At 46.7% G+C, this 12,455-nt stretch overlaps 1 protein-coding gene and 1 pseudogene across 1 annotated transcript; both read right to left on the bottom strand.

Moving 5' to 3' along the window:
* Positions 1–7,914: 7,914 nt before the first annotated feature.
* On the bottom strand, positions 7,915–8,874 carry LOC123039320 (probable helicase MAGATAMA 3). The gene is made up of 2 exons (XM_044462530.1): positions 8,318–8,874; positions 7,915–8,236 (listed from the first exon to the last, which is right to left on the bottom strand). The coding sequence occupies exons 1-2, from the start codon at positions 8,872–8,874 to the stop codon at positions 7,993–7,995; spliced, it is 801 nt and encodes a 266-aa protein (XP_044318465.1). The 3' UTR covers positions 7,915–7,992.
* Positions 8,875–9,019: 145 nt separating this feature from the next.
* Positions 9,020–11,028, bottom strand: LOC123039318 (uncharacterized; annotated as a pseudogene).
* Positions 11,029–12,455: the final 1,427 nt, after the last annotated feature.

Below are 12,455 nucleotides of genomic sequence, written 5' to 3'. Positions count from 1 at the left end.
GTCCTAGTGCAATATTTTCGGTCTCATCGAAAATATGTAATCGGTCACACCGAGTTTGCCTGACCAACTCTCTGTTTTTCTTATTACCAAATCGGTCCCACCGAATTGTGTAATCGGTCAAACCGAGATGAGGTTTTACCCTAACCCTTGCACATCGGTTCCACCGAGTTGATCATATCGGTCCCACCAAAATGCCTAACGGTCACATTATGAACTAAATCGGTCCGACCGAGTTTTATGATTCGGTCCCACCGAGTTTGGTAAATTGTGTGTAACGGTTAGATATTGTGTGGAGGCTATATATACCCCTCCTCTCTCTCCTCATTCGTGAGGGAAGCCATCAGAATGTGCCTACATTTTCAGCATTCATTTTCTGAGAGAGAACCACCTACTCATGTGTTCAGGCCAAGATATTCCAATCCAACCATATGAATCTTGATCTCTAGCCTTCCCCAAGTTGCTTTCCACTCAAATCATCTTTCCACCAAATCCAATCCTATGATAGGGAGTTGAGTGTTGGGGAGACTATCATTTGAAGCACAAGAGGAAGGAGTTCATCAACAACACACCATCTATTACCTTTTGGAGAGTGGTGTCTCCTAGATTGGTTAGGTGTCACTTGGGAGCCTCCGACAAGATTGTGGAGTTGAACCAAGGAGTTTGTAAGGGCAAGGAGATCGCCTACTTCGTGAAGCTCTACCCTAGTGATGCAAGTCCTTCGTGGGCGATGGCCATGGTGGGATAGACAAGGTTGCTTCTTTGTGGACCCTTCGTGGGTGGAGCCCTCCGTGGACTCGCGCAACCGTTATCCTTCGTGGGTTGAAGTCTCCATCAACGTGGATGTACGATAGCACCACCTATCGGAACCACGCCAAAAAACATCCGTGCTCCAATTGTGTTTGCACACTCCAATCCCATCCCTTTATTTTCTTGCAAGTTGCATGCTTTACTTTCCACTGCCCATATACTCTTTGCATGCTTGCTTGATATGTATTGTGAACAGTTAAACTTATGCTTAAACTCCACCTAAACTTGAAAACTTTAAAACTGCCAACTTTGTGTGTTGAGGGTCTATTCACCCCCCTCTAGACACCTCTTCTCGATCCTTTCAAATGTTATTTATGAAACGTCGGTCCATTTGGAATATCATTGTACTAATAACCAAGCTGAATATGAAGCTTTGTTGTTTGGTTTATAAAATTTAGTAGATATGGATGTAAAGGATATAGAGGCTGTTGGGTATTCAATTCTGGTAGTCCAAAAAATTAGTGGTGAATTTCAATGTTTTGATGGACTTTTGAACAACTATTTGGACCGATGTTTAGATATAATTAAGTCTCTAAATACTTTCACTATCAGTCATATACCAAGGGAAGAGAATTCTAGAGCTAATTTCTCAGCACAACAAGCATCTGGATACCAAATCAGTAGGGGGAAGTTTTTCATATTAGAGAAACTGATGATATATGTTGTCAATAGTAAGGCTGATCTGTTGGCTATTGATTTGCTAAAGGATGCAGCAGGTCCTTGTTCGATCCAGCAACAAATAGTACATGGCAAAGAAGATTCGGTGCATGCGTCATAAATAACCGAATCAACAGCTAATTTAGAACCAGATGATTGCAGAACTCCTCTGGTTAATCATATAAAGGATTGTGGGAAAACAAGAGATAGAAAAATTTGGCGACAAGCTTTAAAACATACTTTGCTAGATAGTGTGTTGTACCTCCGAATGATAGATGGATTACTTTTGAAGTGCTTAGGCCCTGGTCAGTCAAGAGTAGCTATGGGTGAATTACATGAAGGGCTATGCGAAACACATCAGTCGGCTCATAAGACACAATTGCTATTGACAAGAGCAGGTTTTTATTTGCCGATGATGTTAGGGGACTGTTTTCGCTATTATAAAGGGTGTGAAGAGTGCCAGATATTTGGAAATGTTCAATTGGCACCTGTAGCTATGATGCATCCCATTATAAAGCCATGGCCGTTTAGAGGATGGGGTTCTGATTTTATTGGCCAAATACATCCCGCTTCATCTAAAGGTTATCCCCTCGTCCTAGTAGCTACAGATTATTTTACCAAATGGACTGAAGCGATTCCTTTAAGAAATATGACACATAAGGAAGTGATTAATTTTGTTTTGGAGCATATTATTCGCATATTCAGTATTCCTCAAACTTTGACTACTGATCAAGGTTCTTCTTTTATGTCTCATCAATTTTGTGAGTTTGCCGAATCTTTTAGAATTAAAATTTTAAATTCGTCGCCTTATTATGCTCAAGCTAACGGACAAGCCGAATTAGCAATAGAACTTTAATTAAGCTTATGAGAATAAAATTAAGGAGCATCCAAGAAAGTGGCATGAAGTGCTTTTGGAGGCTTTATGGGCTCATCGGATATCTAAGCATGGAGCAACTCAAGTGACACCATATGAGTTAGTGTATGGACATGAAGCAGTGTTGTCTGTAGAGGTTAATTTGCAAGCTCTTAGAGTAGCCAGACAAAATGATTTGTCGAATGTAGACTATAATAATTTGATGCTGGACAAATTGATGATGTTCCAGAAGAATGATTAAGAGCCTTACGGGAAATTGAAAAAGAAAAATTAAGAGTAGCTAAGGCTTGTAACAAAAGGGTGAGGGGAAAATCGTTTCAAATAGGAGATTGAGTGTGGAAAACAATTTTGCCTGTTGGAACTAGGAATAATAAATTTGGCAAGTGGTCGCGGAGGCCCATATAGAGTTGTTGAAATTGTTCCTGGGAATCCATATTTTGTACAATCTTTGCAGGGGGAGAAATTGACTAAAGCTCTAAATGGAAATATTTAAAGAAGTATTATCCTAGTATGTAGCAAGAAGCTTGATGGCACTATGGCTGATATGATTTTAGATATCGCCCTAAGCAAAATTTGGCCGATGTGTTATTTAGACATCGCCCTAAGCAGTTGATATAGATGGTGAAGCGGTTGACATCGTCCTAAGATATTGCCATGGTGTTTTGGTAAATAAAATTACACCAAAAACATGGGGCATGTGTTGATAGTCTAATTTGGATCTGGCTTGAGGGGTTGCCCAGATTATTTAGTTTTGGTGGTCAAGCTAATTGTTTGAGAATGCACACATGATTGCAAGTACAGAGGCTAGGTGCAGCAGGCTGGATGGAACGTAATTGTGTGTCAGAGCTCACGCATGGAGAGAAAGAAGGAAAGAGGACTGGTTTGGAAAACTGAAGATGGAAAAGATTTTGCATAATCAGTTATTCTGCCAAAACAGAGCTAATACAGAAAGTCTACTAGTATTGGCCCAAGGCTGATGCTTTTATAGATATAGGCGAATTAATTAAAGATTAAGAAAGGCCTTTCAGCTTATGTGCCAAGGAAACAACACATCAGGAGTCCTACTCCAATTTTCCAAAGGCAGGCAAACCCTTATATATGTGGGTATATGGCGATTGAAGATCAATCGATCCTTTTACAACCTTATGTTACTTTTTCTCCTACATTCTTTTCTTTCCAGCACTTAGCTTGTAGCTTCTGCCTAGCCCTAGCAACACTAGGGTTTGGCTCATCTTTGTCGTTTTGTATTGAAAACGGCAGTTTACCTCCACGAAAGTGAGGATTCTGTGGTGCTGTGTGGATCAATTTCGCGCAGCAACAGGAGGTGTATCTAGAAATGTAAGAAAAGATATTTCCTCCATGGAGAAGGCCGAGGAGGATGGACGCAGGTAGTAGGGACGAGACTCATCAAAGGTGACATCCTGGGAAATACGCATCCGACGACTGACAGGATCCCAACACCAATAGCCCTTATGCTCATCATTGTATCCGAGAAAAAACACAGTCAACTGACTGAGCAGTTAGTTTGGTGCATTCGCGAGGGGCAAGCAAAACATAGCAAACACAACCAAACAAGCGAAGCGCCGACCAGAAAGACGCTCAAGAGGAATACCACTCTATAGAGCAGCAGATGGCTGAATGTTGATGAGATAGGTGGAAGTGGAGCCTCAACCCAGAAGTGAGGTGGAACAGAGGCGATGATCATCATCGCACGCGCTGTCTCAAGAAGGTAAAGATGCTTGTGCTCAGCCACACCATTCTGAGCATGAGCACTAGGAAAAGAGAACTGGGCAAGAGTACCCTGCTCAGCAAGGAATCCTCGCAGTGCATGCGAGATATACTCACCAACTGAATCTGCAAGAAAAACACGAATAGGAGTGGAAAATTGGGTATGATCCATGGCAGGAAATTTTTGTATATAGATAAGACCTCATTACGAGAAGACATGAAATAGATCCAAGTGTACCGAGAAAAATCGTCTATGAATATAATATAGTAGTGATGACCCCCTTACGAAGCGAAGGGACCCGGACCCCAAACATCAGAGTGAACGCAATCAAAAGGGCGCTCGGACACTGACTCACTGCGAGGATAGGGTAGTTGAATCTGCTTGCCAAGCCTACAACCTAGACAATCCAATGAAGCGTTGTCGGAGGCAGACCCCAAAACACTGCTATGAACTAAATACGAGAGACGAGAACCACATAAATGTCCAAGACGATGATGCCACTGCTGGAAAGAGCTGGTAGATGCAACAACAGAGTTTGTGACACTGGCGATGGTGGTAGAGGAAGGAAGATGAGCCAGTCAAGATCCCAGAGACCATCAGAGCGTCGAGGGCTAGCACCAAGCAGAGCGCCTGTGTGACGATCCTGAATAGAACGTGAATCAAAGTCGAGAATGGCCCTATAACTAGAGCCTACAATCTGACCACCAGATATGAGTTGCATGGTAAGTCGGGGAACATGAGCTACAGAGGGAACATGAAATGAAGAAGTGTGAAGAATGCCTCGACTTGCACAAGAAGGGGAGTGCCATCAGCCGTAAGAACGCGAACATAAGACTCAACAGGTCAAACAAATGTCATATGAAAAGATGCTCCAGTATCAACAATCCATGGGGATGTACCTGAATGGGTAGAAGGTGGTTTCTCATTGCTAGAAGAGTCAGTCACGGATCCTGCAGAATCTGTTGGTGAAGAATCCCATGCAGCAAGCAGGCATTGCAGCTGCGCAATCTCACGCGCAGACAAGGCCACGGCGGAAGAAGTCGAGGTAGAAACTAGAAACATCTGCCGGCGATGAGCTCTCGGTACCGCCTGTGGAAGCCGCGTGTAGAGGCGACCGAGAGTGGCGAGTCAATGTAGAGCCACATGTGGCTACCACCGAGGGAGACGACATGAAGCGATCACCGCCGCGCGCGGAAGCCACGAGACCAATTGGTGTAGAGCAGGCACCATCACCACGGGCAAAAGCCACGAGAAGAGTCGATGAACAGTGACCAAGATAGCCTGCTGAAGATGCCGTAGGGAACAACATCGTAGATGGACCAGCACCAAGTGCTGAATGACGACGGTTGTGCGAGACCCGAGACTTGATCAATATAGGGGACACCATCGGAAAACTGCGGGCATCAACGGAGATGCAGGCCCGAAGAAGACATCATATCAGTTTTTTGTTACTTTTTTCTCTCTCTTTTTTTAACATTGAAAGACAACCAGCGAAATCAGCCCAAAGCAGTCGAAAAGAGCGCTCAGGCACGAGGCCCCAGCGGGCCGAACCAACCCGATCGCAGCCGCCCAGCCGAGCGCTTCGATGGAGGAAGCGAGCGGAAAGCGCCCGATGGGCAGCAGGCGGCGGCCTGACGAGTGCCTGGTCTGGAGGCGGCCGACGACAGGAAGCGGCGGACGACGGCGGTAATCAGGTCCGATGGGCAGCAGGCGGCGGCCTTGTGAGCGCCCGATCTGGAGGCTGCCGGCGACGAGAACCGGCGGACGGCGGCAGAAAAACGACTAGGAACGGCGACTTGGGGTGGAACCCGCCGCTGGAAGCAGAGAACCGGCAAGGAACCGGCAACGGAGATGGAATCCGGGCGGGAACGACGGTGGTGACCTCTGATAGCAGTTGCTCCTTTTTCCAGTTCGAGATCGATCTCGCACGGACAGGACGACAGTAGAGCAGCGGCAGCAAAGAAAACTGCACGCGCAAGATGCAAGATCAGGTTTGGAGCAGCGCAGCCGAGAGGATCACCATGGCGTGATTGGATCAAGCACGAGTTGCAGCGTGCGAAAAAAAAACCTAAAGCTCTGATATCATGTTAGAAAATATGCAACATAGTATTATGAGAGGGCAAAAGCCATCATATATACACATACATGAGAGGCCAAAGGCTAGAATGTAAAAGGCCAAAGGTCACCATAAATATAACTCTAACAGTAATTTCTTTCCATAAAGTACTGAAATTTTTGAGAATTTATCGTTCATGCTAGCTCAGCCCTAGGCATAATTCGCTGCTAGCTTGGTCGCTTAATGTATCCTGTTGTAATGCACGGGTAATTACGTAGCTGATACAGATTCGTCGAGTGAGCCGGAGAAGGTTGTTGTCCATACATGATCGCTTGACCACTACGCCGAGGCACAACAAAATGACCAAAACAGCACACAAATCGCCACTGCTCCACGTCTCCACCAGTGGTGTATTCGCTAAGCGAGTCGCAGGGAACCTAGCGCGTCACAGATAGTGTCTGCCTCACACCCCACCAGCTGTGTGTCAAAAGTTGAAGCCTCAGGGGCGGAGCCAGCGTTGAGCCGTTGGTTTCAGCTGAACCCAACGATTTCCCCGTGGCCCTACGTGCGTACGAGTATTTCTTTGGTATGAACCCAACTGAAAATCGTCGCTGAACCCATCAAACTAGGATCACAGGTACAAAAAAAGAAAGGAAAGAAAAACAGGATCCCACCCACGTACTAGCCAATAGAAAGCCCAGAAGCCCAAGTAGAGTGCCTAGGGTCTGATCATTTGCCAATTCTCTGTATAAATACTCGGCAGCCGCCTCTAGTCTTTCCTGTTAATGACTTTCCAAAATAACTCAACAATCTCGTCTCTCTTGCTGGGCGTTCCGTCGTGGATTGGTCGCCAGATCCAGATGCCAGCTATTGAGCGACATGCCAAGAACTAATTCAAATTCATGGTAATGAATCACAATCTCCGCATATCCTCTCTAGTCTCGTATGGCACTACAATATTGATATTTGCCCTAGTTTTCTAATTGCTTATCCCCTATACTTTTATTGATCTAGACTGTGGAACGATATTTCTCAACTAAAAATTAACTTCCAGATACAGATAACGATAAAGACACAAGTCCAGTTGTTAGACCCAGGCAAAGTGCATCAAATATCGATGTTGCAAGCAATACGGCTGATCGAAAAATTCTAAGAAGCAATATGAGATTAGGCAAACATATCTAACCATAAGACATTATGGGATACCACCTGTGATTATTCCTAGAGCTTCATTGGAGTTGGAGATGCTTCACCAAGATTTAATCTGGAATGATTTTATGAATACGGTGGTTGACTTAGTATAGTGACGAGATACATACGACCCTTTGTTATTGCTGCTATCTTTTTAGAGATAACAATAAGGACAACACTGAGACTGAGTCATTAGAAATTAATGGTCATTTTCTTCAATGCTTACAGGAAGATGAGAAACTTTATCTGAAGCTATGAAGTCATTTGGTCCTGAACTGGCTATAACATGTAACAGGTATGTCGTGCACTCTTCGGTATTTATGTAACATGATATATGATAAGTGATATCATATTTCAAGACATTAAGTTATTATTAGTGTTATAATCTTTGTTGTAATTAAGATGATGTGAAGTTAGATTTTACACTTCACAAGTGGTAGAGTCTCACCACTTGTGGCTTGGAGATGCTGAGTTCCCTTCCAACCAGCTTCCTTGCAGAATTATTATGTTGGGGTAGCATATCTTGCGTGGGTGTTTTGAACACTGGATACACCTGTTTCTACTTAATTAATTTAGATCAAATCTTCACAGCAAAGTCAATAAATGAACCCAATGGCTAAATTTTCTGGCTCCGCACTGGGTACACATGTTTCTACTTAATTGATTTAGATCAAATCTTCACAGCAAAGTCAATAAATGAATCCAATGGCTAAATTTTCTGGCTCCGCCCCTGGTTGAAGCTGCTCCACCGCGTTCAGGCCCGATCAGGCGAGCGCCGTGAGAAATGGCCGGATAGGTGCTCGTGCCACCATCGTCCCAGTCGAAGAAGCACCGACGCTCCACGGCATCCTGCACCAGCTCTCCCCAGATGGAGCCGCAGCCGCTCAGCGTCGTCGCGTTGCCCAGGATCCAGAGGCAGTGCCTGCAACCAAATGACAGATATCAGGTCGTTCAGAGTTCAGGAAGTTTTACATTTCATTCAGATCTCGGCGTATGTACGTACCTTGCCCTCGTCAGGGCGACGTTGGCGCGGCGCCGGTTGGAGAGGAATCCGATGGAGCCCGTGGCGTTGGACCTGACGGTGGAGAGGATGATGACGTCCTCCTCGCTGCCCTGGAACCCATCCACGGAGTTGACGCGAAGAACAAGTGGCCGCATCGCCTTCACGTCGCCTACCCTGCCCCGAATCGCCTCCACCTGCGCGGCGTACGGGCATATGACGCCCACGCTGACCACCTGCCCCGCGCTGACACAAGCTGCATTTACGGTAAACCACACGGCATGAGCTGGGAGCATGCAAATGTTCAGAGAAAAACTTGCTTGAGACTGCGCACCTTGCTTGAGACTGCGCACTATGTCCAGGATGGCGGCCACCTCGGCCATGTTCCTCTTGCTGCGGCCGCGATCTTCCCTGCCGTCGACGTTGATGAACGAGTATGGCCCGAACATCGCGCCTGGAAGGTAGCTAAGCTCGTGCGTCGTCTGCGTCACGTTGGGGCCGTCCAAGATCTGCCTGTCGTAGAAACTGAGGTTCGGGAAGACGCTGATGGAAGGGTGCATCCTGTATTGCATGTTTAAGAGGTGCTTCTTGTGTCCAAAAGTAAACCTAGTCTTTCAAACAGGCTCCTACCCAGCAATGCACTATCTGAAACCTGCAACGAGTAATAATGCTCAAGTTTGCGTGGAAACATAAAAAGAGCTGCATTTCAATTTGAACGGAGAACTGAACTGATGCGGACCTTGCTTTTCACGGTTGCTGGCAACTGGCACTCATCGCCGATAAGAACTGCGTGCTTCAGCCCGGAGACTTGCAGCGGGATGAGGGATTCGCATTCCTTCAGCTGCGCAGCCTCGTCGATCAGGAGCAAGTCCATCTTCTGCTCGTTCAGCTTCGCCGAGCCAGACACGGTGCAGAAAACAAGGGAGGCACTTCGGAGGCAGAACTTCTTGATCGCGGGGCCATGGCGCGTGCGAGGAAGCTTCAGGTCTCGCGCCAGAGCTCTCGTGACGCCCAGGATCGCCGACATGCTCCGCCTCAGGGCGCGAGCTGTTTCTGAACCATGGCGTTGCTCTCCGGTCGCCGTACGCATGAACACGTCCGTCACGACTCACGACTCCGTTCCCGGCGTTCTTCCCGCCGAGCAGCTTGCCGAAGTCGCCGAGCATCTTGGTCAGCGAAGCGATGTTCTCGCAGTTCTTCTCCAGAACGATGTCTCTAGGGACGTGTGACATGATTGTTGTGAAGCACGCACTGAGCTTCTGGGAGATCTCGTGGAACCTTGACCTGACGAAGGACGACTCGGGTAAATTTGTGCTACTAGTGTTTTTCTCGCGTGCTTGATGATACTGGAATTTCAGGGTTATCGGATCTGTCAGAAAGATTTCCAGTGATAGGAGACCCGGCTTCCAGCCCGTCGCCGGCGAGAAGCACTTGCTTAGCCGCTTCACACGAGTGTCCAGGAAGATCTCGTTGAGATCGTTGTCGATGGCCATGCGCTTCCTGTTGCCGAACAGCAGCAGATCGCCGTGGCACCCTCTGGCGCGGGCATTCGGGCGCTGCTTCCTCAGCGCCAGGAGGCGGGATGCGACCTGGCAGATGGCTGTGTTGGTCGGCGCGCACGTCAGGACCCGGAATTTGTTCTGGCTTTTCGTCGTCATCGACATCGTCATCACCGCCAGCAAGAGCACGCTGATGGTCTTTGTTTTGCCCGTGCCAGGCGGACCCCAGATGAGGCTGAACTTGCTGCTCGCGCCGCCGCACTGCACCGCCGAAATGCAGCTCCGAATGGCGTCCGCTTGCGACTCGTTGAGCCCGAACGGGGACAGCGTGCCGGCCATTGGCAGAACGCCGGTGCCGCCGGTCAGGGAAGTGCCCTGCATGGTGCATGCCGATCAGAGGAGCATTCACAGAACTGCTTGCCTGCACGTCAAGCCTAATTAATTTCGCAGAACTGCTTGCCTGCATGGTGTTAACGCCGGCGATGACCTTGACGAGGTCTGCATTGCACTCGACGGCGGCTTCGTAGTTGAGGCACCGCCAGATGCGCGCGTAGGGTATGAAGCTGAGCAAGCTGACAACGAACGCGTAGCAGGTTACATCTTCTATTACCTTGGACGCTCTGATCACAAAGCTACACTTGCTGGTGACGTCCTTGACGTGGGCGAGGCAGTAGGGGCTACCGTCGCTCGTATGCTCCGGCGGCCGAAGCTGCGTCGCCGCCGAGAGCGCGACGATGTCGCCGATGCATGGGGAACAAGCACCGCGGCGGCCGGACACGGTGACGCGGTAAAACGGGCTGATCTTGACGCCCTTGGCTCCCTTGGGGATGAGGCTAACCAGCGACCGTATTTCCACGGGGTTGGAGCCATTGGGTTGCGGGTCTAAGGAGGAGCTCATCTCCGCTCGGATCTCCTCCAGCAACGGGGCCCTGAACGAATCCAGATAACTCTTCAGGCCGAAGAACCTGTCAGGTATCGTGTTCACCTGTGACAAAGAGATGCATATCACATTCACGGCCGTCAATTGCTCTGCGTGATGGCATGATTCGGAAAAATGGTGGTCGATGGTATGCGAGCGAGCGAATCACGTACCTTGTCCCTGAAGAGGTCCTGGTTGGCGATGTCTTGAAGGGACCAGGAGAAGATGAGGTTGACGAGCCCGTCGTCGTCGTCCTGCCCCTTCTTCCTCTTCCTCGCTCCACCTTTCTTCCCCATCTAGGCGATGTGGCCTTCAGACCTTCACCGTGATGGGTCACTGCTGCTGCTCCCCGTGTGTGCGTATGTGTAACCGTACTCCTCAATCTATGGACTGGTTCTGCGTACGCGAAGCACTAGTACCACTTGATTGAGCGTGCATAGTTTGCTGTGCATGCAGCCGCCAACCGCGTGCCTCTGTCCAAGATAGCGCGCAGCACGTCTGTGATCTCGTCTCTTGCGGTTTCGAGGACGAAGCGGCTGCGGCTGCCGGGCTTCCGCTCTCGGTTGATGCGACGTGAACATACCATGAATGCGAGCGAGAGAGAGCGTACTACTTCATTAAACACACTATGACCATTGATGGGATGTAGTAGGAGTAGTAGCACAACCGATGCTTAGGACGTGTGCGAGCCACTAACTCTACCGGTTAACCACAAGTGCACAGCACGTACGAAGATGGCAACCGTGCGTCTTGGCCGAGTAACACACAAGTACTAGTACTAGTAGTAGTATTTTTTAGTGCACTTCACAGCGATTCCTATTTGGCGCATAACCTCCACATGCGCCACGTTCTCTGTATGGGCCTGCCCATACAGTTTTTTCCCACAAGTTTTGGGAAGGTTCTAAAACCTCCGTGAGCCGGTTTTTTCTTATTCTGTAGGTTTTTTCACCTTTTTATTCATTTTTCTTATTTCCTTTTTTGTATCTTCTTTCCTTTTTAGTCTTCCCTTTTTTCCTTTTTTTCTTATTCATTTCCGGAACATTTTTTTGAAGTTTGTGAGCATTTTTCGGACCCACAATAACTTTTTGATTTCATAATTTTTTTTTGAATTCATAAACATTTTTAAAATTTGTGAATATTTTTTAATTTATGAATTTTTTTGAGTTCATGACATTTTCTACAAATTCTCAAACAATTTTTTGAAAGTCATGAACATATTTCAAAATTCTTTAATATTTTTTTGAATTCACAAACATTTTTAAAAACATGAACATATTTTATGTGAACATTTTCTAAATTTAACAACATATTTTAAATACATGAATAAATTTGGCTCATTTTTCATGACTTCGCGAACATTTTTTTCAAATTCAAGAACAGTTTTTAAATTCGTGAATATTTTTTAAATCCACGTTTTTTGTGTATACGCAACATTTTTTTCAAAATTAATTGGTTGTTTTGAATATTTTTAGTTTTTTCAAATACAAAATTATTTTAAATAAGAAAAAATAGAAAAGAAAAAACAATAGGAATCTATAAATCATTTACAAGGAGTAACCAACACCACGAACTATATTCAGCAAATGATCTGGGGTAAGAGTCCATAGATCAGAAAGCTAGGGTGAGGGGAGTTGATGGATAAGACAATGTTGATGAAGATTATGATCCTAATGATCATCGGAGTGTTGGTGATGATGATGGCTTTGAATTCTTCCTGCCAGAT

The sequence above is a fragment of the Triticum aestivum genome, chromosome 2B, assembly GCF_018294505.1.
Source record: "Triticum aestivum cultivar Chinese Spring chromosome 2B, IWGSC CS RefSeq v2.1, whole genome shotgun sequence".
In the NCBI taxonomy this organism is placed as follows: Eukaryota; Viridiplantae; Streptophyta; class Magnoliopsida; order Poales; family Poaceae; genus Triticum; species Triticum aestivum.
This window is presented reverse-complemented; position numbering and strand designations above follow the sequence as displayed.

What these genes read in the sequence shown, in the direction of transcription:
- LOC123039320 (XM_044462530.1), bottom strand. Translation starts at nt 8,874, where the DNA reads ATGCACCCTTCCATCAGCGTCTTCCCGAACCTCAGTTTCTACGACAGG. An exon ending in GTCGCCCTGACGAGGGCAAG is followed by an intron (nt 8,237 to 8,317) that starts GTACGTACATAC and finishes ATTTGGTTGCAG; the next exon opens with GCACTGCCTCTGGATCCTGG.